Consider the following 25,216-nt stretch of genomic DNA (forward strand, 5'->3'; position numbering starts at 1 on the left):
GGTGTCACTCATTACCAAAGAAACCTTGCTGCTATTTGAATGCTAAGTGAGGAAGCTTTCCGAGTGGGCAACTAGTAAGAAAAATTAAAATAAAATGGAGAATCCTGTAGTTTTATTTAGATAGCTCCAATTTCGTACACAGGTTGTTATATGCTTGATGTAACTACCACTGAGTAATATTTCAATTTCCCCTATCGATTAATAGCCAGTTATATAAGTTATAAAGTTATATTTCACTAACACAAATCTACTCAATTAGAACTTGAATTCTCAAAACTAGCTAAACCCCTTTCACCAGAAGAGAAGCCAATGGCTAATCTAAAGCCACTGATAATGCACGTTCACCACCTAGCGGCACCTTTAGCAAACTGCAGGCACCTTATGCTTAAAACAGTATCTTCTGCTAAATTGATTCATGGATAACATCAGAAACTTTACAAATAACTTCCATTTTCCAGGTCATGTATGATGTTTTAGCCCCTGGCAGTTGCGCAGAATAACTTCTCTTCTTATTCCTTCTCAATCCCCGCTGTGCGGTCTAGACCAGACAACGCTCACCTTATCCCGGCATTATGGTACTAGCCACCTGACTAAATTCTCCAACTCCTTTAAAATACTGCCCTTTATAGCATTCTTCTGCTTAAGAAATACGAACAAACTCCCCTGTAATACATCCAGTAGAAGCACCTGGGTCTGATGCAAAGTGCCCGATTTTGAACTTGCTCAGCAAGGTGAATTCCAGCAAGCAGTTCAAGTGTGACTGCTCCGTGAGCACACGTCAGGCTTCCAGCCTGTCCCCTTCCTGAACTCACCACCTGAGGCGTCCTCCCTCCCTCCCCTCTACCTGGAGAATTCCTACCCGTTCTTTCAAGATTTAGCTCAAAGCCCAATGCCGGCAAAAAGCCTTTCTCGGTGACTGCAGTCCATTCATCTCTCCCGTGATGAATTTTAAGAATGATCATCTGTGGCCTGAGATTTCCCTTTGATTGGTTTTTGCTGCCCTCCTATTAGTGTCCATTATATCTGTGGGCTAGTAGACAGTTTCTCTACAGACTCCGGAAACATCTTGCAAGCAGAGCTTGTTCTTTTGTGATTTTAAGTACCCCTTTCTCCCACTGCCCCCAGCTCAGTGAAGAACACAAAGCTCAATAAATACTGGAGGTTGCGTCCACCCATCTTACTAGCATTTCATTATTCTGATCTGTTAGTCTACAGATGACTGCCAGGTGTAGCTTCTGATCACCCTGTCACCTTGTGCTAGTTAAAACACATGTGATCTTTTCAGCGGCAGAGGCACCCTCCTGTCAGTATATCTGCATCTTCAGTGAGGAGAAGAACGGGCACGATGTTTCCTAGTAATTTCGGCTAAGAGAACGGCTCTTCTTTGATTATGTGGGTAGTTAAGGTAAAGTTAGGGCTCTTATCGGCAAGGATTTGTCTCATTTGTTCATTTCACTTTGTATCTGCAGGTCAGTTGTAAGTGATTTATGAATACCTTTGAAAGGTCACTATCCATCTTTAAAATACATCAATCTTCAATAGCAACTTTCCACTTTGAAGAAAGAAACTCACTGTTTCACAAACACGTTAGACAAGAATGTGGTCTGATCAACAGGGCATAGGATTCATGAAATCAACATTTATTCACATGAGATCACCTGAGGCAGCCCGGACTTCTGGTTCTGATTAAAAGTACTGCAACAACAACTGACGGATCTAGGGGAACACTTTGTTCTTAAATTAATTTAAATATGTCCAGGAATAGCAAAAGGCATTGCACTTGGCCACATGACATGGCATTCAAATAGGAAGACGTGGGTCTTAATCAAATGGCGAATCCAGGGAGTGCACAGCCAGCCCCCTGGCATCTCTAACCCCCAACTTAACCCTTGAGTCATAAGTGTACAAAAGGATCTTAATGTTCTTTAATTTAGAGGAAGGTTTAAGACCGTTTTAAATCCATTTTTTCTAAGGCTCAAGTCTCTTCATCACATAAAGTGCTACAGCAATTACTTGCCAGACACAATATTTTCTTGAATCATACACGTATTGAAAATATATGTGTATATATACGTTACAAAAAATAAAATTCATGTTGACTTATCATTCCTAAAATAACTCTCTCTACTCATATCCATTTATCTCTAGACAAACAGTCATTGAAAATATGATTTGCCAAGGATTTGAATTTGTGTATCTACAGGCTGCATATTCTTATAATAAAAAAGTAGGAAAATCAACTTACATGCCTTCAGTTATCTTTGTTGAATTTGATTTTTTAGATATAAATAACCAATCTCTCTCAGTGTAAGCCTGACACCGATAATGAATATGTTTCAGATGGCAACAGGAAAACATACCACCGCTGCAATTAAATGCAAATGTTTTGAGTGCATGCAGTTTTAAAGTCAAGTTTAAGCCACTGAATGAGGAAATTCAAAAGTTAAGTGGTTCAAAAGGAATAATTTAAACCTGCTGACTCAGGTTTTCCCAGTGAACAAGTGGCCCTTTGCGAGCATATCTGGCATGGCTCCATGTGGTAGAAATTCTGTCTGTTGGATTCCAGAGTTTTCATATAAATGAAGAGGTTATTCCTGATATCTTGGCCATTGTTATGCAAAGTCCATAGGGCTTCAGTCTGAGAGAGGCCTTGCCTCTGTTTATCAGTCAGTCAATCCGTATTTCCTGAATATCCACTGTGGGTAGTGTCACAAGCCCAGCATTTAAATAAATACTGCACTTATATTTTGAGTAGCTGAACAGCCTGTATATGAAAATGCCCTCAAATACTTAGAATGCCGAATCCGTTAACTCTAGTGGGAGTGATTCATCAGGTAGGTAGGACTAATCAAAGAAAACTTCTAGGAGAAGGTGAGGACACAGAATGTGGAAACATACAAGTTACTGTATGATGAGAAGACATCAATGTGCTGAATCCAAGGTAAGAATCTCTATCAAGGAGAACTGAAGGTAGAAGGTGGTGGTGGGGAGGATGCCCAGGGCACCTGTTCAGCCATTTTGGTACCATCTCCTTCCTCTCTGAAGAGATTTTTTTTGTTTTTTGTTTTTAAAGATTTTATTTATTTATTTGACAGAGAGAGAGACAGCAAGAGAGGGAACACAAGCAGGGGGAGCAGGAGAGGGAGAAGCAGGCTTCCTGCCGAGCAGGGAGCCCATGTGGGACTCAATCCCAGGACCCTGGGATCATGACCTGAGCCGAAGGCAGCCACTTAACCCGACTGAGCCACCCAGGCGCCCCCTCCCTGAAGAGATGTTTACCATTTATCTCCAATCTGTGCATCAGGTAAGAGAACACTGATAAATAAGTTAATTAGGGTCTTACTTGCCCAAACTTAAAGTTTCACAGAAAATACTTGGCTTCTGGAGACACTGTCACGTAATATCCTAGCAAATAAAATTATTAAATTAAAAATAGGAAATAATGAGTTTCAGAACAGAAGTATAAAAATGGAATGCTGGTTTATGCATTTCTAATTGTACTTTCCTTCTTAAACCAAAGTATGAGAGAAAACATTATGGGACAGTCTGGTTTCCAACATTCAAATATTTGCCTCTGTTTTTAGTAAATAAAATCACTTTACTCTCTTCTTGTATCAATTATTCTGGTGTCAAACTCAATATGGAGTCCAGTACAAAAGCAATCCTAGATGATAACAAGGGAAATCATGCAAGCTGGAAGACTTTGCTAATGTTCCTCTGTGCCTTATTTAAAAATGAATCTCACTTGTGTCTAGCTTCCTCTCATGTACTTCAATAAGAGTTGACTAATAGCAGCCCATGTCACCCAGTTAGGAACTTCCTCTAGTGAGAGCCACCAGCATTTTCTGGTTGGGGAATTTCTGCAAAGCTGCCTGTGAGAAAAGAATGCTGGGAGAGCAGAAGAGTAAATGCTTGCATGGCTTGAACTGGAATTCCACACTGCGGTTTTACCAGGTGAGACTCTGTCTGAGTTCTTTAACCCACTTAAGCCTCAGTTTCCTCAAATGCAAGATCTGGGTTAATAGAAATACCCATTCCTTAGGGTTCTCATAAGGATCAGATATAACGATCCAATTAGGATGCTTGTCCTCGGGCTTGGCCCACACAGCAATATTCCATCAATGTTAACCCGTATTTTATTTCTAGAATGTTTAAATGACATCACGTAAGCTGCGGAGTTCAAGGCAAAATCTTGTCATTAAGGCAGTAAAATATCAGAATGAAACCCCTGGAAAGGGGAAAGCTATGACTCTGGAACATTTTTACTCTAGCCCAACAGCAGAAAAGAGAAGGTATGTCTTTTTTTTTTTTTTTTTAAAGATTTTATTTATTTATTTGACAGAGAGAGACACAGCGAGAGAGGGAACACAAGCAGGGGGAGTGTGAGAGGGAGAAGCAGGCTCCCCGCCGAGCAGGGAGCCCGATGCAGGGCTCGATCCCAGGACTCTGGGATCATGACCTGAGCCGAAGGCAGACACTTAACGACTGAGCCACCCAGGCGCCCCGGTATGTCTTTTTTTATTAGTGTCCAATATTTATACTTGGGCCTGGTGACATTAAGAAAATGGAGTACCATGCTGTCATTTGTTTTGGTCAATGAAGTCAGAGCAGGGCCAGGAACTGTATCTGCTGACAGATCAAACATACAGGCCCTCCATGGGGTCTCAGGGCTGGCCCCCGAAGGCCGTGGTAGACAGAAGCACAGGCTAATGAACCCAATTACTGCCTGTTAAAACTGCTTCAAAAGAAGAAAGAATAAGCCATTTCTGAAGCCTCTTGATTTTACCAAGAACTCCACAACAACATATGCCTTTGGTGTTTAAAGAACTTCATGTTAAAATTTTTAACTGGAAGGAAGTATAAAGGAAAATGCTATATTAAATTATCAATACCATTGATTAACCTGAGGAAGTCGTGCCAGTGTCTCTTCATGTCAGACTTAAGAAACTTCAACTGAGATCATCTATATATTGTGCATGTACTTCAGGCGATAATTCAGTCAATGAAACTGTATTGAACACCTATTATACACCAGGCAGTGTGTGGAGTATGAGAGGTATGAAGATGAATCATACTCAGTCCCCGCCAGGAAGAGAACAGGCTAGTAAACAATCCTCAGGATTCTATCGGAGAAATTCTACACTAGAGGCATACAAAGGAGAGGACATGGCTAATTGGTGGAAGCAGGGATGACTTCCCAGGGAAAGCAAAATGATTTCACCATCTACCAATGAGCACAATCAGAAGCAAATATCTAATGAGAATCTAATGAAAACATCAAGGTAATGCAACGTAAAAAACAAACAAAAAACCTCAGAGATTATTCAGTGGCTTTTCACTCCTACTACTTTTCTACAAATGGGACGAAGTGAGAGTTGGCTATACTAAAATTAATCCAAAAGCTGTATTTATTTTTTCTTTTTTTAAATTTAAATTCAATTAGCCAACATATAGTACATCATTCATTTCAGATGTAGAGTTCAGTAATTCATCCAGTTGCATATAACACCCAGTGTTCATCACATCACGTGCCTTCCTTAATGCCCACCACCCAGTTACCCCCTCCCCCCACCCACATCCCTTTTCATAACCCTCAGTTTGTTTCCTAGAGTTCAGAGTCTCTCATGGTTTTTTTCACTTTCTGATGGCTTCCTATTCGGTTTTCCCTCCCTTTCCCTATGATCTTCTGCGCTGTTTCTTAAATTCCACATATGAGTAAAACCATATGATAATTGTTTCTCTCTGATTGACTTATTTCACTCAATATACCCTTCAGTTCCATCCATGTCGATGTAAATGGTAAGTATTCATCCTTTCTGATGACTAATATTCCATTGAATATATATACCACATCTTCTTTATCCATTCATCTGTTGATGGATATCTCGGCTCTTTCCATAAATTGGCTATTGTGGACATTGCTGCTATAATCATTGGGGGGCAGGTACCCCTTTGGATCACTACATTTGTATCCCAAAAAGCTGTATTTAGAGAAGTCTTCAAAGTTGGGCTTATTAGCGAACCTGCAAACTTACCTATATTCAATTTAATAAAAAGATAATTGAGGGTCCACAACATGCCAAGCACTGATTTCACGTTAGAGAGAGAAAACAGAGTAAAGAAGACAGAAATAAAGGGGAAAGCTTGTAGCCTCTGAAAGGTGGAATGAGTTAAGGGAGTGTTTGAAAAATGCTTGATGACAGGTGCCAACAAGATGCTACCAGGGACACAAACTCAAATGCCTGCCTTGGCCAGACTAGGTGAGAGTCCAAGTCCCATGTGGAGGGGCATCTTATGACCTAGCTCCCCTGGATCATGTCCATGTGGGAACCCACACCCAGTGTTGCCAGAACTTCCTCATTTCAAGAGAAGTTCAAAGTTCAAAATTTCTGATCTTCTAATTTTTGAAGATACTTTTAAATTCTGTCCATAGCTGGTTCATCTCCTTGGCTGCCAGTTTGTAGGTTCTGTGCCTCCAAAATGCACAAGGGGCAATTATAGTGGATGACAGGATAATAGCAGGCAGGTTTAAGGGAGAGGCTTTAGCACTGGATTCAAATCCTACCCTGCCTGTGCTGTGCGAACTCAGGCAAATCCTTAAAAATGCTCTGAGTTTCAGTATTGCTATCTTTAAACTGGGGATAAATACATCTGCCTCCTAGGGTTTTTGTGAGAAGGAAATGTGAGCTAGCACAAAAAACTGACATGTTTATTATTATTTTTAGTAAAGCCTTCCCATAGGAAAGTTCTCAAGGGAGAGGTAGGATTTAGGACTTGGATTGGCAGGGATGGCCTCCAGGGCTTTTCAGGTATTCCATAGGGAGAGGGAGCGAAGGCTCAGACTGGAAGGAGGCACAAAGATCCTGTCTTGGAAAAGTAATGTCACCTGGTTTGGTTGGGACGGAGAGTAGATGACAGAATGTAGAGGGATGAATACAAGAATGTCAGAGTGTGTATCAAGTGCTGGAGCTCCTGAATGCCACCCTATGGAGGGCCGGACTTTATAGCATGGGAAAGGAGGAGACAATAAGGCTCAGCAGGGGATCAAAATCAGATCAGGGTTGTTCTGTATGATGCATTCATCCAACCACTATTTACTGAGAGCTAACTATGTGCTAGGCACTGTATTCCGTTCTAGGAATGCAGTGGTGAACAAGGCAAACAAACAAGGTCCCTGCTCCATGGAACTTACACACTAGAGGCCACAAGAAGCAGATGTGGGTTGGATTCAAGAGCTTGGGGTTGAGAGGACTAGTTGGTAGGCCATTGCTAGTTCCAGCAGGAGGTCATGATGGCCTGACTTAAGGCAGTGGCAGTGACATGATCTGGGAGGAGAGGAGTCCAGAGAGGGCAGGGAGAAGGAAGCAATGTATGCTGGTGGGACTCAGGGTCCTGAGCTGCTGCGGTGACAGGGCAGTTATAATGGCATTAGCAGCAACGAGGAAGGCAAAAGGAGATACTGGTGTGTTGGCAAGAAGGATGGGTTGAGTTTATCCTAGTAGCTTTGGTAAATGGCACACTAGTCTGCGACTGGCCTTATCCCTACAGCATCCTAGCCACATGATCCTTTCTGAAGCAATTAGGTTTTCTTATCAAAAGCTAATTCTTGATTGGATTATATTCAGAGATTTGACACCATTTGATACTACGTTCAGCTCATTTCCCAAAATACAGTTTCAAAAGGAGAGACTGAACACAAAGCATTTACCGTCAGATAACCTTTGCTTTTAAGATGGTGAAAAACGAGACGAGAAGGAAGACTCCAGAGCATTCCTGTGATATAATGCCACCTGTGTAGAGTAAAAACGTTCTCCAGCCATGTCTCATGCTTGTGGATTTCTTTTTGTACAATCCCGAGCAAGGCAAGGCTCAAGAGGCAGTTTAGGGCCTTGGGATTGAGGACTCACTTAATGACCATCTTTATTTTGGGGAGTAGTATACCCACATGAGAACCAACCTTTTTCCAAATGGGTCTGTTACAATGTTCTAGATGAAGAACCCATAGCCATGCTAGAGCTCAGAGAGTGCTCTTTGGGCCAAGATATGAGGTAGAATAAAGGATTTGTACTAGCTTTCTTGACCTCTTCTTACAACGTGGTCATTTCTATTCTGAGGGAATGTGGAAAAGGCATGTTTTATATATATGAGATTCTCCGGCCTTATTTCACTTTGTGTCTTTTTTTTTTTTTAAGATTTTGTTTGACAGAGAGAGAGAGAACGCACACACAAGCAGGGGGAGGGGAGTGGCAGGCAGAGGGAGAGGGAGAAGCAGGCTCCCCACAGGGAGCCTGCTGCAGGACTTGATCCCAGCACCCCAGGATCATGACCTGAGCCGAAGGCAGATGCTTAACCGGCTGAGCCACCCAGGCGCTCTTTTTGTTTCTTTTACAGGGTAAAGACAGAGAGCAGTTAGAGTGATATGAAAGAAAGAGATGGAGAAAAAAGAGGCCTTCTGTTGTTCTCCACCAGAGTATCTTCAACAGAATTACCAGGCATTCTTGCACAGGGGAATTAAGGGTAGAATCATTCTATTTGTAATCCTAGCCTCTAGCACAGTGCCTGACACATAGTAGGTGCTTCAAAATACTTGAAGAAATACAAGAGTTGAAGAAATAAATAGTTGTAGAAGTGAATAAACACAGAATCAACTTTTCTCAGTGAATCTTCTAGCATTCAGCTGTCTGCAACAGAATATTCAACTAACAGTAGTTTAGGTCATAGAACTAATTTTCCTCATATAATAGGAAGTGCAGAAGTCAGTGGTTACAAATGTTGTTCCAGATGTTCAATGATATCATTGGGGCCTCAAGAACTTTCTATCTCTTCATTCCATCATCCTGTTTTTTATCGTCTCATGGTGGTAGGATGGCTGCCCTAGCCCTAGGCATTGCATCCACATTCAAGACTAGATGGAAAGAGGAAGAATGGAGCCAGCAGTATCTGTCCTCATTTATCAAGACAGTAAAAAGGTTTTCTAGAAATCTCCAGCAAAGTTCTCTTCCAGATCTTTAGTCAAAACTATATTATAGGAAGCCATGCATAGCTGTAATGAAACCTTAGAAAACGAATATTTAGCCAGATTCTTTGCTGTTATACATATAATCAGTCTACTACTATCAGAGGAAAAATGGGACATGGACATTGGGTAGACAATTAACAGTGTCTACACACTTTTAGAGCCCTTCCTGCCTCTTGCTCCTTTTGAATACTCAAATCACTTATGGCATTGTATTAATTTTTTATGTCACTTATTTCCCTCCTAGACTGAAGACAGAACCCATGTTTTACTCATTTTCCCCTATCTTTTACACAGTAGGCCTTTAGTATTGTTGAATAAATTGAAAACATTGCAAATATTTTTTTGAAGTACATGTAAAAGGCTTTTTAAGTAGCATTTTTTAAGAAAAAATATGAATTCATTTTTACATTTGTGCATTAGCTACAACTTCATTTTAAACACACTATGTAAAGTAGGTTTAAGTGAAGTTTCAGAAAAGGATTATAAGAACAAACAGAAACAATAAATATAAAACATTCTTATAATTATGACAACAATGCAGACAAAACTGTCTTTGATCTCTATAACATGAAGTTAATTTCCTATTTCTTTGTCCTCTAATGCATTCTATACCATCAGGATACACTATTCTAGAAATACTAATTCTTTCAGGTTCAGAGACCTTCAGTGGATCTCAACGCACATAAAAAAAAACTTTCCACATTCCTTGCTCCAGTGCTCAAAACTCTACAAGCTGGCCCCAACCAACCTTCCTAGCTCTGTCACTCAAAATTCTTGTATCAGAATATTTTGTTCCAACCAGATTTTTCTACTCATTGCTCCTCATGCTCTTTGGCATTCGGCTCCCCTTGCCCTGGAATACCTTCAACTCCTCTCTTGGCTAGTCTTAATCATAGCCTTCCAAGGTTGGCTTAAGTGTCAAGTAAATATTTACATAATGTGTGTTTCTAGCACCCTTTAGGCTAGAAATATAGTTTGCCTATGGCCTGTCTTTGACTCTGTTGGGACAAGTCCAGCTGTCCAAGTCACAGGCCTCAACTGCCATTCTTTCCTTTCCATGCAGTATCTTCCTCAGATCACTGCAGCAGGCGCTATTTCTTCTGCAATGGGAAAGTGCTAGAATTCTGAGAGTAATTATTCTCACCACTTAATTAGCACTGATATAATTATGTTAGTGAACGTTTACTAAAAAGGAACTGTATTAAGAACTATCATTTGAGTCTTATCATCTTCTGAGGTACTATTTTTATTTCCATTTTGCAGACAAGGAAAGAGAGGAATATAGATAGCTTCCAACCTAGGAGTTAGTAAATTTTTCTGTAAAGGGCTGTAGAGTTAAATATTTTCGTCTTTCCAGGCCATATGGTCTCTGCTGTAACTACTCTGCTGTTGTAGCATGAAAACAGTCACAGATACTAAATACACGAATGGATGTAGTTGTGTTCCAATAAAACTTTATTTACAAAAACAGGCAGTAGGCTGGATGTGGCGCATGGACAGTTGTTTGCTAACCTCTACTCTAGTCCAAATAACCCATTTTATATATTAGGTCAAGAGAGGTAAAGCCAGTTGCTCAAGACAGTACCAGAGGCAGATCTAGAATACAGGTCTTCTGATTGGTTGTTTAGTAGTCTTTAATACTAAATGAATTGGGATAATTATTCTGTAATAAATTGAGCTTTGGAAGCTATAAAGCAGATCTGATGCTACTGAAAAACTAGATAATTTTGACCCAGATGATTAGATTCATGTAATTGATGTGGATTTTATTCTATGTTCTAGATCTCCTAAAGGTGTATGAAGTATTAGAACGAGTTTCCTTGTTTATCTTGCAGAGGAAAGCATTTTCCAGACCAGCTAAACACATGACACAACTGCATATAGAGTTAGGACTTAGTGCTTGCTGAAAAGCAGGGTGTGGTGGGTTTGGAACTACTGAAACATTGTCAAGACAGAAGTCCTTTGACAAGATTCCTCAGAGCGGTTCTGAATGTACATGGCTCCCTGCCAATTTTTTAATTTGGCTTCCTATTTTGCCAGGGGACATTCTGACATGGTTAGAAGGGGTAGGAATATCCTTTGTGGCTACACGACAAAACCCATGACTGCCTGACCTCCTTAGCCCCATGCCCTAAGAAATTTAGTTCTGCGTTGTTGATTCAAATCTTTGACGGGAAATAAAATTTATGTGGGGCAAGCTGTTAGTCTGTGACTTTTATTCCTTCTATTAATAGCCTTGTAATATCATGGAAAATATAGTTAACATCCACTTGCACATCTATTTCTCGAGCACTGTTATCAGCAAAGTAAATACGAGAAGTGATGCTGTTACCTTGACTGTTCACAGTAGCTAGCCGTTAGTGGACTGGCCAGCCTATTCAAGAGCACTCAACACAATCTGAAGGCTGCAAGATGAGCTGACTCTACAAGGTCAAGAAGTACAGGTATCCTTCATGCTTCTGCTATAATTTTGGCCCCACAGTGTTCTTGTCCTTGACTTATGTCATGACCTAGGGTTATGTTTTGATTCTGAACATCTGTGTCTTATTAGGTTATGCGCATCATATTTAAAATACTTAGATCAACCTTGAAAGAAATTCAGAATCCTCACCAGCCTATATAATTCTTTGCTAGTCCAATTTATGATCAAGGTGACTAAAGAAAAAAAAATTTGAATGACAGAGCATTTACTGTGGATGACTGGTCAAAAGATACCCATAGGGGTGTCTTTTTTGTTGGCGCCTCCTAGAACTTAAGATGTACCTTGAAACCTGATTTTGAAGAATGAGGAATATTTAAAATATTTTATCAAAGCAATGGAAAAAGAGCTAGTTTCCACAATTTTCAGAATCTTTAAATATTATATTAAAATAAATATAAAAATTGTAAGTGATCTCATGTTAGGGACAACATTTATAGAGCCTTGGGCCAAGAGCTATAAATATATTTTATCCATGCTATGAAGTAAATACTATTATCATATCCATTATGCAGATGAAGAAACTGGGGCCATAGAGAGGTAAAGCAATTTATCCAAGGTTATCCAAGGTGTTTTTTAAAAAAATGTATTTTTTTTTAATATTTTATTTTTAAGTACTCTCTACACTCAACGTGGGGCTTGAACTCACAACTCAAAATCAAGAATGGCACGCTCCACTGACTGAGCCAGCCAGGCACCCCTATCCAAGGTCTTTTAGCTAGTAAGTGATGGAGCTGGGATCTAGATTAAGGAAGTCTGACTTTAGAGCCTGAGTAAACCATTGCTCTAGTGGCACCGTCACCTGGTAAAATCTAGATCTTCGGTGGAGACTTGGTGAATGAGAGAAGAGCAGAAAGAGTAGACCACCTAGAGCACTGTGAATTGTATAAGACTGTTGAATCACAGACCTGTACCTCTGAAACAAATCATACATTATATGTTAAAAAAAAAAAGAAGAAGAAGAAGAAGAAGATAGCAGGAGGGAAAAATGAAGGGGGGGAAATCAGAGGGGGAGATGAACCATGAGAGACTGTGGACTCTGAGAAACAAACTGAGGGTTCTAGAGGGGAGGTGGGTGGGGGGATGGGTTAGCCTGGTGATGGGTATTAAGGAGGGCACGTACTGAATGGAGCACTGGGTGTTAGATGCAAACAATGGATCATGGAACACTACATCAAAAACTAATGAAGTAATGTATGATGATTAACATAATAATAATAATAAAAAAGAGTAGACCACCTATTCCAGTCACCTTGTTCCCGAGATCATTGCTGATATATTACAGAGAACATCTCTCCTTGTGCTCTGGTCCCTGCCCAGGCTGTCAGAGAGGGAGACACCAGCAACAGGACCCCATGATCAGATCTCAACATTGCTGTTTCTTAATAGTTACCAAGGTCTGCACCTTGCTTTTGTAATGTTACTGAAGTGCAGGGCACAAGCACTAAATTCTTAATGGTTCAGCTTACATTGTTTGGGTAGGCAAACTTTTTAATGATCATTCTCTTTCTTCATTATTTTAAGCTCATGAACCTACTAGATGCTTGTAGTAATTGTTAAGTCCCTGCACAAATATTCTGGCTCTCTCGTTTGGGCCTGCAGTAGGATTGCACTTTTCCAGTCACTCGAAGTGATTTGCTTTGGCCAACGAAAGGTGACCACAAGTGGTCTGTGTCGCTTCCAGGAGGAAGCTTTAAGAGTCAGTGCATGCTTTGCCATCTTTCTCCTTCAGAGAACTGGTAACTGGCAATATTCCAAATAGCAGCTGCTCTGTCAGCCTAGGGCCCAAGGTGAGGCTGATGGTAAAGCTGCGGAGCAAAGTTCCCTGTGTGCCAAGGTGGACAAAGATTATAAACAAGCAATAAAGCCTGTGATTGTAAGCTACCAAAATTTGGATTCATTACTGCAGCAACACCTCGCCTATCCTGACTCATCCACTCTTACAGAAAATATTCATGCCTAATTCAAAGGAGCAACATAGAGAATATGGCAGAGGAAGGAGACTGGGCTCCTGGCTGCCATGAAGATACCCAATGTTGCCAGCTAACAGAAAATATCCAGGTGTTGCTAAAAGGACTGGAGATAGCAGTTCAGAAAGAAAAAGTCCTCATCATCCAGGACTGAAACCTGGTCAAGGTTTCTTGGGACATAGAAATACGGGAATTTCCAATTCCTGCAACTGACCCAAACTGTCCGGAGCCCCCAAGGAGCCCCACATCTTTCCCATGTACCCTCACGCATGCACAAGCACACGGTGAAAGCGACGTGGAGTTTTTAACTAAAAACTGGCTGGGCTGAAGGAACCACTTGGAAGCACTCTATTTTAACTTTCCTGACAGATATGATCAGTCAGTAGTGCAACCAAGGGCTTTTCTCTCTCCTTTTCTCCTTTCAGTAATAAGCGAAAAGAGCGATGCTGTGAGTTAGAGGTTTAAACAGAAAGAAATTGAAATCCGTGACAGTGATGACTTAATAATATTGCAAATTATAGTTTTTAGTTCAGGTAATTTAGCATACCAAATCACAGTTTAATTTCCTTCTACAGAGCCCAGGCATGCAAGATAGTGTACGGGAGAAGGGGCAAGGTGGGGTGGGAGGAGGGGGCAAAGATGAGAGTGACGAGAAAACATTCTGAGACCCCTCAAATGCAGGTGTCCTTGAAAGCCTAATAAAAGTGACCCGGGGAATGTAAACGGCCATCGGTTAATAAGTGCGAGGCCCACAGCCCCGATCTTTGGGAGGCCAAGAGTCCTTGCTTCCTTTTGTGTAGGTGCCTGCTTTGCCTGCTCGGTGGAATGTGAGCATTGGGTGCCCAGAAGGAATGCATAATGTGTGCAGGGCCCTGACAGCTGCGAAAGCGAAGAATGACTTTGAGAGTGTCAGCAGTGCCACCGCTGAATGGCATGTGTCCTTGACTGCGCACAGCACAATGCCTGCGAAGGAACGGAGGGTGGAGGGGCTGCCTCGCTTCATGATTTGCCTTTTGTTCTAGGATCCACCTCCCAGAAACTGATTCAATCCATACTCACCACTCACCTTGCAAAATATTTAAAATAGCGTCCTCGGGCGTGTCACTTAATTCACCTGTCTGAAGCAGTGTCTGTGCACTTGGCCCGAGAGACTCAGGAAAGAAGTTTCCCGAGGAAATTTCCTCCAAAACAACCACCTGAGTTTCAGGCACGACAAGGTACCGAGCTTGGGGGACAGTGGCTGTTCTAGCCCGTCAGCATTACCCAGCTGGACTCAGCTGAGCAGCTTGACCTTATGTTCATCTGAGTACCTTCGAGGAGTTATGTCCCCTTGCATGGACTGCGTTCAGAGTTTAGGGGTCAAATAGCCAGGCTGAGTTTGCCGGTGCTTGACACCGAAGTTCTCAAACTCCAGAGTGCCTAAGAATCACCTAGGTAAAAAAAAAAAAAAAATTCCTGCCAACCACCCCATCCTTACTGAATTGGAATTTTTTGAGGTGGAGCTTAGGAACCTATGTTTTAATATGGTTCCTAGGGTTTCTTGATGCAAACCAGGGTCTTTTTTTCATCTCCTCAAATTTACCTGAGTAGCAAAAAAGAAAAAGTAACCCCTCATGAACATAAAAAGTACCAATACATCTAAAGAACTCTATGCAAGGAGAGAGATCATATCCTTTCTCATCCAAAGCAAGACACTTGTGAAAGCAAAACTGGGCGGTATTACTAGTCACAGCAGGATAACAGCTGTACGCTGGGACTCCACTGGGCAAACTGGGACTCGTGGTCACCTGAGTTGTAAGACTAATCTGACAGGAAAGCTGATTAGGATTTAGGCCACCAGCCCAACAGAAAGCCCTTATCCACGTCTGGGAGCTTAGCAATCACTGCAAATATTTTAATAGGGAGGATTGTATGAGCCCTAAACCTAGAGGATCTGGTTCAGAGGCTTGCACGACCTTGGACAGGCTGGATGAACCCTCAGGTCCCAATTACGCCAACGAGGAAGAGACCAGTAGAAATCTTGACCTCCCGGTGGAAGAGTGCATACAGTGGTAACATTTATCCACAACAACTTCAGAAGCCAGTCTCACAAAACGTAAAGGATTATTCCTCAGAGGCAAAGAGGAGGAGAAACAAACCAGGCATTATTCTATTTGTTACATTCATCTTACAGTTTCTAGGAAATACCTTTCCCCCAAGTTTTTAGTTTTACTCTCACATGGTCAGCACAAACCGCTTAACAATTACTGTCACATGCATTTTCTACTGCTTTCTTCCTGGGGGAACTATTGCAATATTCTTGGAGGACAAAGGAAGAATGGGTTGAGCATTTTCATTATTCAATCTGTGCAAAGAAATCAGTGTGTAAAGGATGTTTCAGAAGTACAGAAGAGCTAAATGAGAAAGCATTTTTTTTTTCTAGGAAATTTCATTTATGTCTTTGGCTTTCATAAGGATTGCGGTATATAGTGGCTTTTGCAAATAATTACCAGGATGTTATTGCCTATTTCCTTCCGGATATTCCATCCATGTTTAAGACAAGCTCAAAATACAATGTTCATGGGCGCCTGGGTGGCTCAGTCAGTTAAATGGCTGCCTTCGGCCCGGGTCATGATCCCAGAGTCCAGGGATCAAGTCCCGCATCGGGCTCCCTGCTCAGCGGGGAGTCTGCTTCTCCCTCTGACCCTCCCACTCTTGCGCTCTCTCTCTCTCTCTCAAATAAATGAATACAATCTTTTAAAAAATACAGTGTTCATTCTATTAAGCATCTCTTAGCAAAAGAAATTCTAAATTCTACTCTTGCTCTATGGGTAAATGCCCCAACACTGGAACTTCTTGTTAAAATGTGAAAAACAAAGAAGTTGTATATGAAGAATCTGGATCTTAAAAGTAACTTCTCTCCTAGAAATGATATGTAGGGTAGGCTGTGCCTCTTCCGTGTAGAGTTGCCAGTGCATGGAATGGAAGGAGAGCGTAATTGGTGTGCTGGCCCCTGAGAGAAAAAGCAGTATCTAAGGAAACATTGAAATAATTACTAAATATGTGTATAAAAGAGGCATGGTGATAGTTACAGGAGAAGGGAAAGAGAAGGAAAGGAAGAGAGAAATCGTTCTTAGATGATTATAAAATATATCTTATTTACCTGAGAGAGTTAAAGTGCATTGGCTATGCTTTTTAAAAACTGGTCTTAATTACCCTTGAGACCAGAATTCCATATGAGGTAAATATGTTTTTAGATAGTTTTCTAAAATATGTATAATTTACTCAAGGAAAAAAGGACTGTGTCCTCTGGAGCCAATCTAGCCTCACAGGTAAATACAAATTTAAGTAGATTCCTAAGAAGTATATTATGTACAGTGGCTGATGGAGTGGAATGTCTATGAAGAAGCTGGGAAGGTCCGTCAGTTAAGTACATAATAAAAATGTATTGGAAAAATACATCATTTTCTCAGTGGACTATAATTGGCTATGCATAGCAAAAAGTCTTATTTTCAAAAATGTATTCTGCATCCACAGAGTTTTAAATCTCAGTAACTGTGTTATTTTTAAAACTCAGAATGCTAAGCAATATTAGTGAGAGTGACAGAAGAACTGCATGGTAGATGTCATTCTATAATTTACAGCTCTTTTTGACATCTTTTTTTTTTTAACTTCTTCTTTTCAAGCAGACTTTGTCTAAAGCCCAAGGTGAAAAGTTAAAGAAGATGGAGAACAAAATTCCACTTTCCTTACCAAACAGTCTGATTGATGCCTTCAGAAGTGTCCCAGTACATTTACCTTAAGAATATATCCTTTTTTATTATCCTGGAAGAGTTTTCTATTATAAACAAAATGAGAAGAAAAGAAAGAAAGAAAAGCAAGAAAAGAAAAAGAAAGAAAGAAAGAAAGAAAGAAAGAAAGAAAGAAAGAAAGAAAGAAAGAAAGAAGAAAGAAGGAAAGAAAGAAAAAGAAAGAAAGGAAGGAAGGAAGGGAGGAAGAAAAGTAAGGAAAGAAGAAAGGAAAAGGAGGAAAAAAAGGAGGAAGGAAGGAAGGAAAGAAGGAAGGGAAGGGAAGGGAAGGGAACGGAAGGGAATGAAAGGAAAGGAAAGGAAAGGAAAGGAAAGGAAAGGAAAGGAAAGGAAAGGAAAGGAAAGGAAAGGAAAGGAAAGGAAAGGAAAGGAAAGAGGGGAGGGAATATAAAGTATCTAGGAAGGAAAGGAAAGGAAAGGAAAGGAAAGGAAAGGAAAGGAAAGGAAAGGAAAGGAAAGGAAAGGAAAGGAAAGGAAAAGAAAGAGGGGAGGGAATATAAAGTATCTAGAGTAATGCAGCAGTCTAGTTCTGTCATTTACATCTTCATTTGGTGGGCCAGCCTTTCTTATCCCACTGATTAAGAGGCTTCCTCCTTCCAACATATCTTCATTCCCCCAGCCCATCAACTCAATTCTAGCTTCACTTGTCACCTTTCTTTGCAATGTGTCCTATGTCCTTTCTGTATTATCCTGTTTGTGTACAAATCACAGTTGTTGAGCTGTGAACTGTTGTGCTTTTGTTGTTACATACTCATGTTCTGTCATGTAGCCCCAGCTGAGCCTTCACCATTAACTTGACCATCTGGTCATTCTGGGGTTGACTGGCTGTCACATTCTTTTCAAGTGCTCTTTCAAACTGCCTCCTTTCTCCAGAGTCTCCTACCCTAACTTTCAACTCACAACAGGTGACCATTTCTCCAACTTTGCTGAAAGAAAGAAGCCACATGTGCCTCCTCAACACCCACGTTTCCTCCCTGAATCTCACCATGGAATTCCATCCCTTCTTTGTGCTCTTCTACCCACCTGTCTCTTTTGAGACCTTCTAGCACTATTCTAGCTCTGTAAACCCAACTTCCCCTACTTGTTCCTTCTAAAATAGTGTGAGCTCCCCATGATGAAAACAAATCCCAAGTTCCTGCCAATGCCCTAAGTTCCTGTCCTTCCTCCCCTCCCCTTACAGAGTCAGACCATTCTGAAGGGCAGTCCTTGCAAGCTGCCGCTGGTGTACCCTGTGCTTTCTGCTGTCACCACTCTAGGGAAACTACAAACACCAGGGTCATGACTGATTGAATCATCAATGTTCATGACTTTTTTCCTCAGTTCTCATCTTCCATGAGCATTTGCCATATTTATTCTAGTGTTACGTTTCTCAAAACTCTTGGTTCCCATAACAGCAACCCTTCTGATTCCCCTCCTACCACTCTTATGATTCCTTCTCAGCCATATGCTCTGTTCTTCATCCTGTCTTGCCCCTTAAATAGAGGCATTCTCCACAGAGCTGTCCTTGGCCCTTTTCCCCACACTCTAAACAGCCTCCATTTCAGTAATTACTTTTATCTCTAATTAGTACTGTTCAAATTTAACTCTCTGGCCATAACCTCTTCTTTGAATTCCAGATTTATATTTCTAGCGTCTACTGGAATACCTCATTTGATGGCCTGGTGACATTTCAAACTCAACATGTTAGAACAGAAGCAATCTCTTCCCCTCTAAAATCTATCCCTACTCAGACTCTGTTCCGTTTAATAACATGACAACCTTCCTGGGTGCCCATGACTGATCAATACCACTGCTGCTGCTAACAATAATGATAATACCACTCTAATAATATTATACTTATCAAATTTGTTCTGTGATATAGACATCATTCTAAGCTTTATACATATTTATTCATATTATTCATTTAATCCTTATAAGGCAGGAACTATCACTACCCCATTTTACGGATGAGGAAACAGAGGGATAGAGGTGAAGTACTTTGCCTAACATCACACAAAGACCTGGTTCCAGAACCAATACTCTTAACTATTATGCTACCCTGCTTCAGAAATCTAAAGGGTTTTTTGGAGGCATTCATAAGAATGTGGTATAGATGAGTGTGGCTGGAAGGTGGTTCATTTGAGGTATGGGGGACTTGAAATCAAGTGGTGATTTTAGGAATGGAAAGGAGAGTGACTGATGGGAACTCCCTGGAGCTCTGTGATGACGGGGCCCACACTCAACTCTGCATCATCTAAGGCACCACAGGCAATGACTGGGTCTCAGAGAACAGTGAATGGGGATAGGAACAAATTCTGTGCATTGGGAACAGAAAGCTCCTTTTTCTAGTATACTGGCATAGTTAGATCCAATTCTGTTTCCATATGGGAGGTGTAAATGTTAGACAAGGGATCAGAAAGATATTGGCAAAGTGAAGATGATATGACAATCACGTTTATTTTACTAAGTACTATCCAGTATACAACATGGTTAGTTGGAGTAGTTATGGGACTCTGTGATACCTGAATTGCTGTTTTCCACTCATACATACATAACTTTCTCTTCACTGAGTATTTAACCAAATGCTCACTATTTGTATACCATTGTGCATAATATGTGTTACACTCTTCAGTTTTTGTCACTAGAGTTTATAATGTTTTTGTGGAGACAGGACACATTAAAATGGAATAAGATCATGAATTAATATTTAATATGTAAATGTCATAAGAATGTGCCACAATGGTTTAAATCATGAGCTTTGGAGTCTAGATAGAAGTGAGTTCTAGCTTCAATCTTTATCTGTGACTTTGGACAAGTCCCTTAGCCTAGCACAGATGATAGAACCTATTTGATAGGGTTGTCATGAACAGGAAATGAGATGATGCATGTAAGGTACTCAGCACAGGGTGTGTAATTTCAAAAAAAAAAATGGAAGGGAAAAAATAGATGAATATCAACTGAGGAGAACAAATACATGATTATATGTTTTGAAATACAGTTCACTATTGGCTAAAGAGTTAATTGACAGGATGCAGGGAGGGGAGCAGATTCCAGTTGTGTTTTAAAGGGTAAATGGGTCGTAAATAAGCAGAAAGGGCCTTTCATGTAGATAGCAAGGCAGAGCATATCCAGAATCTAAGAGGAAGGTACAAAGTAAGGAATAGTACACCTGCCCAATCTATGGAATTTTTATTACAGATTAGAGAGAACCATCAAAAGATGGTTTGAGTTTTTGCACCTTCGTGAGTAAAATACTGTGCTACTGGTAGAAATCCATTAGCTACAAAAGGAAGCTATTTTGAGAGGAAGAATACAAGTTCAGATCGAAATATATGGAGTTTGGGCTTATGTTGAGACAACTTTCAATGTCCAAAAGGGTGGAAAGACACAACAGACTTGGGACAAAAGGCATAACCACAAAGGTTTAGCTCCTTGAGTAGAGGAATTAGGTCTCATTTCTCTTTGTACCCTTCAGAGCACATAGCATAGTGCTTTGAACGTTACAAGTACATAATACTTGTTGCATGAAAGTAAAGATTTTGGAGTTATGCTCACTAAGGGATAGTTAAAATTGTGGGCACAGATTAGTTCTTTAAGAAAGAACAAAATCGGGCGCCTGGGTGGCTCAGTTGGTTAAGCGACTGCCTTCAGCTCAGGTCATGATCCTGGAGTCCCAGGATCGAGTCCCGCATCGGGCTCCCTGCTCAGCGGGGAGTCTGCTTCTCCCTCTGACCCTCCCCCCCTCATGTGCTCTCTCTCTCATTCTCTCTCTCAAATAAATAAATAAAATCTTAAAAAAAAAAATATATATATATAAAAGAACAAAATTGGGAGATACCCAAACACTGGACACAAAAGATGAAAACTGAAGTGTTAGAGTAAAAACAAAACAAAACAAAACAAAACAACCTGAGCGCACAGGGAGACGGAAGAGGATATTAAATGGTGGTTTAGATAGCATTGAGCTAAATGCACTGAGAAGGTGGAAGATCCAGTGAGGTTATTAATGTCTTCGGGGAACAAGTTTAGTACAGTGTTATAAATGGAAGCCACGAAGGGAAGAATTAAGATTGAACAACAGAGGGGAGTAAATGGAGGCAACAGATGTAGAGCATGTCTGAGATTGATGGTGAAGGAAGGAAAAGAAATCTCACTATTTTCTTAAAATGTGTCCACATAGGATGCAAGAACAGACGTTTGTCATAGGTACACAAATATTTATTACATGCATGCATGCATGACTATGTGAACAAATGAATTAATTGAATGAATCATTCATCCTGAATATGAGAAAAATACCATATCTTGGTTCTTTTTTTCTTAATCAGAATATTTCCCCCCTCATTTCTGTGCTATGAGTATGTAACTAGATGCAAACACACTTACAGGTGACAACGCTGGTCAACCCTTATAAAATAAAAACTGATCTCTTTCTAGCACGTTACTTTCACTTGTTATGGGAAAAGATTCACACAGGAAGTCCTATCGTTATGATTTAAATTGTGGGAAAAGAAATATTTAGAAATAAATACAAGGAATTTTAGTTCTCATATCAATTGTTTCAGTAGAAGCTATAACCCTTCCAAGTAGCTCCCATCTGGATAGTCTCTTGTATTAAAACTAATTGTTTTGTATGTTTGGAAAATGCACAATTTTATCATCATGGAGAAAAGTCTGTAAAATATCATTATAAAATAAAAAACAAACATGACTTATGGAAACAAACAAAAAAACCCTGAAATCAGTAAGCATCTATTTACTTCATATAAATGAAAAACAAGTATCAAAATTTTAGCTATGGGTTTGCCTTTTTTTAATGCTATAAAATTCATGCTGAGTGGAGAAAACTCATGCTTGATACATTCAACTTATAGTATATTTTCAAGGTGAATTACTAAATCCTCAGACCCTGACCTTCTAATGAAGGCACTGAAGCAAGCACAGAGTTGGTGAAGAAAACCACAAAGATATAAAAATGCATAGATATATGATCAACTAGGGACAAATTTTGATGGAATTATCACCAGATCTCTACAGACAAGGTCTATTTATCAAACATGCCTACCATAAGCTTTGATTCCATTAATTTCCTGAGAAAAGACATCAGGTAGAGTTCTGGATACCAGGTGTGTAAACACAGAGAGATTCTGATATTACGATATCTTTCGTGTAGAAACCTGAACACAACCCAACCAGATGCAGGAGGGAGTTTCCATTGGGAAAGCTACCCACCCTTTTACTACTGTTACCATCATTTAAACGTTTAATGTAGGTGAAACTGAAGGCCAAAAAAGAACGTGCTTGCACTTAATTTCAAGTGACAGCTAATACAGTGCATTAAAGGTGTAATACTATACACATGGTAGTTGTATATAAATAGTAACATTAAAAAGGGGTTACAACATCCCTAAGACATCCTAAGTCTAAAACACTTAAAAAGCACATTTGCAGCACAACTTATCTTAAATTATTTTAATTGGTTTCAAGATGACTTCAGATTAGTGATGGGCTTTGACTTTTTCTGATTATAAAAGAGAAACACAGATGAATGCTTTTTAGGCAGCCTAATATCATTCCCAGGTAGACTACCACCTGACCTGTGTTACTTAAATGCCATTAACTATCAATGAATGTTATGTTTACATAAGTGTTTTATGTAAATTTTGTTTTCCTAAAGTTGTTAGTTCTCTTAATAAATATAGCTAATGCAAAAAAAAATTGTTTTTGTTCTTTCTTTGCATTCATTATCCAGGAACTTTTTCAAAGAAAAAGGGGTGGGGGGAGGCAGAGTGACAGAGCTTGAATACTTAGCAACCATTTTACGGTTGAGAGTCTTTTTTTTTTTTTTAATAGTATGAAAAATAACCCAGTTACATTCTTTAGCTCGATTACTTACAAATAACCTATCTGAAAAAAAAATCGAGTAAATCTGTCAGTTGTGGAAGTTTATTTTCCATGTGTTATCTAGAGATAAGCTAGCCTGTACTATTAGATTTCCACTGACATAATTGTGCATGAATTCTGATCTGATTTGGTATTACATGGTGCAAAAGGTGACACATTTTCTCTAATATACCCCATTAGAAAGGAAAGAAATTGCCAAAGTATGAAATCTGAGGACCTTGATTCAGAAACTATGTGACTTTGAGGTCAGCTCAGTGGAAAAAAAGAACTTGTTCAACTACCCCAGGCACTGAAGGTTGTGACAAGCAAGCCTAATACCCAGGGTGGTTACTCTGTTGGATAATCAATAAAATCTTACATTATCAGGCTGCAACAGCTGTATATTTGTTTATTATCCTGCCTTGTACGTCTCCAAAATATTTTTGTATGTAATTGCAGAGAATACAGATGCTGTCCCCATTCCCAAATCATTGCTGATCAGAATACATGGTCAAGATACCGGAACCAGGAAATAGCATATATGTGCATAAGGTGCTGAATATTGATTTTAATATCCACATAATGCTTCCTCACTCCAGCAGAAAAACATCAGCTCCAGCGATCCTGGAAAAGAGTGTGGACCGAGCTACTTAGAGTTTGTACATCCAAAGTCTTAGAGATATTAGTGATCTTTTAAATCCTCTGAGAAAGGTCCTTGAACAAATTAGTAAAATACCAGATGTGAACTGTTGGCAATTTCAAATTACATTTTCTAAAAAGGAGAAACCCCTATGTTTTAAGAAGGAAGCATTCTGCCATCTCCTTTTCTCGCTTGACTTTCTGACAGCCACTCAGAACAAGTACAGCCTGACTTCTAGGACACAGGACAGCGGCGTCTTGTCCTCCTTCATTGGTGGAGGACAATGGATGCCCATTATAGTTTGAAGAGGAATTTAAAAAGGATTTTTTATGACTCCTTGCTACCCACCAACTAGCTTCAATAGAGAGTTCAGCTAGATGGTGGAATTTCTGGACTGCATCCTTATCTATGGATAAAGCAGAAGAAGGAAGATTTAGGTAGCACTTTGAAGTTTTAGTGAAGTAGAGAATGACAATTCAGTTGGTCCTCTGTTGCTTCTCAACTTTTAAACCAAAACAAAAAGTGATAGAGCTGGATGTCCGGAATTGTGATGCCACCAGCTTTGCTTCTCTTTTTCAACATTCCTCTGGATATTCGGGGTCTTTTCTGGTTCCATACAAATTTTAGGATTATTTGTTCCATTTCTTTGAAAAAAGTGGATGGTATTTTGATGGGGATTGCATTGAATGTGTAGCTTGCTCTAGGTAGCATTGACATCTTCACAATATTTGTTCTTCCAATCCATGAGCATGGAATGTTTTTCCATTTCTTTGTGTCTTCCTCAATTTCTTTCATGAGTATTTTATAGTTTTCTGAGTACAGATCCTTTGCCTCTTTGGTTAGATTTATTCCTAGGTATCTTATGGTTTTGGGTGCAATTGTAAATGGGATCGACTCCTTAATTTCTCTTTCTTCTATCTTGTTGTTGGTGTATAGGAATGCCACTGATTTCTGTGCACTGATTTTATATCCTGCCACTTTACTGAATTCCTGTATGAGTTCTAGCAGTTTTGGGCAGAGTCGAAGTAAGTCAAGAAGAGAAAGACATGTATCATATGACCTCACTGATATGAGGAATTCTTAATCTCAGGAAACAAACTGAGGGTTGCTGGAGTGGAGGGTGGGGTGAGAGGGATGGGGTGGCTGGGTGATAGACACTGGGGAGGGTATGTGCTATGGTGAGTGCTGTGAATTGTGCAAGACTGTTGAATCACAGATCTGTACCTCTGAAACAAATAATGCAATGTATGTTAAGAAAAAAAAAAAGAAGAAGAAGATAGCAGGAGGGGAAGAATGAAGGGGGGGAAATCGGAGGGGGAGACGAACCATGAGAGACGATGGACTCTGAAAAACAAACTGAGGGTTCTAGAGGGGAGGGGGGTAGGAGGATGGGTTAGCCTGGTGATGGGTATTAAAGAGGGCACGTTCTGCATGGAGCACTGGGTGTTATGCACAATG

The 25,216-nt window shown here is 40.1% G+C and overlaps 1 protein-coding gene across 11 annotated transcripts in view; it reads right to left on the reverse strand.

Moving 5' to 3' along the window:
• Positions 1-25,216, reverse strand: part of MCTP1 (multiple C2 and transmembrane domain containing 1) — a 512,471-nt gene that overhangs the window by 37,404 nt on the left and 449,851 nt on the right. Inside the window, exon 20 of one of the 11 annotated variants that reach the window (XM_064596389.1) lies at positions 23,096-23,742. The exons of the other annotated variants lie outside the window; for them this stretch is intronic. Coding sequence (XP_064452459.1) covers positions 23,728-23,742 — 15 coding nt within the window. The 3' untranslated portion in view covers positions 23,096-23,727. Of the gene's footprint in view, positions 1-23,095; positions 23,743-25,216 lie in introns of those variants that run through there. 11 annotated transcript variants of the gene reach the window in all.

The sequence above is a fragment of the Mirounga angustirostris genome, unplaced genomic scaffold (assembly GCF_029215605.1).
Source record: "Mirounga angustirostris isolate CCGP_5_RB_7025 unplaced genomic scaffold, mMirAng1.0.hap1 SCAF_7, whole genome shotgun sequence".
NCBI classification, from domain to species: domain Eukaryota; kingdom Metazoa; phylum Chordata; class Mammalia; order Carnivora; family Phocidae; genus Mirounga; species Mirounga angustirostris.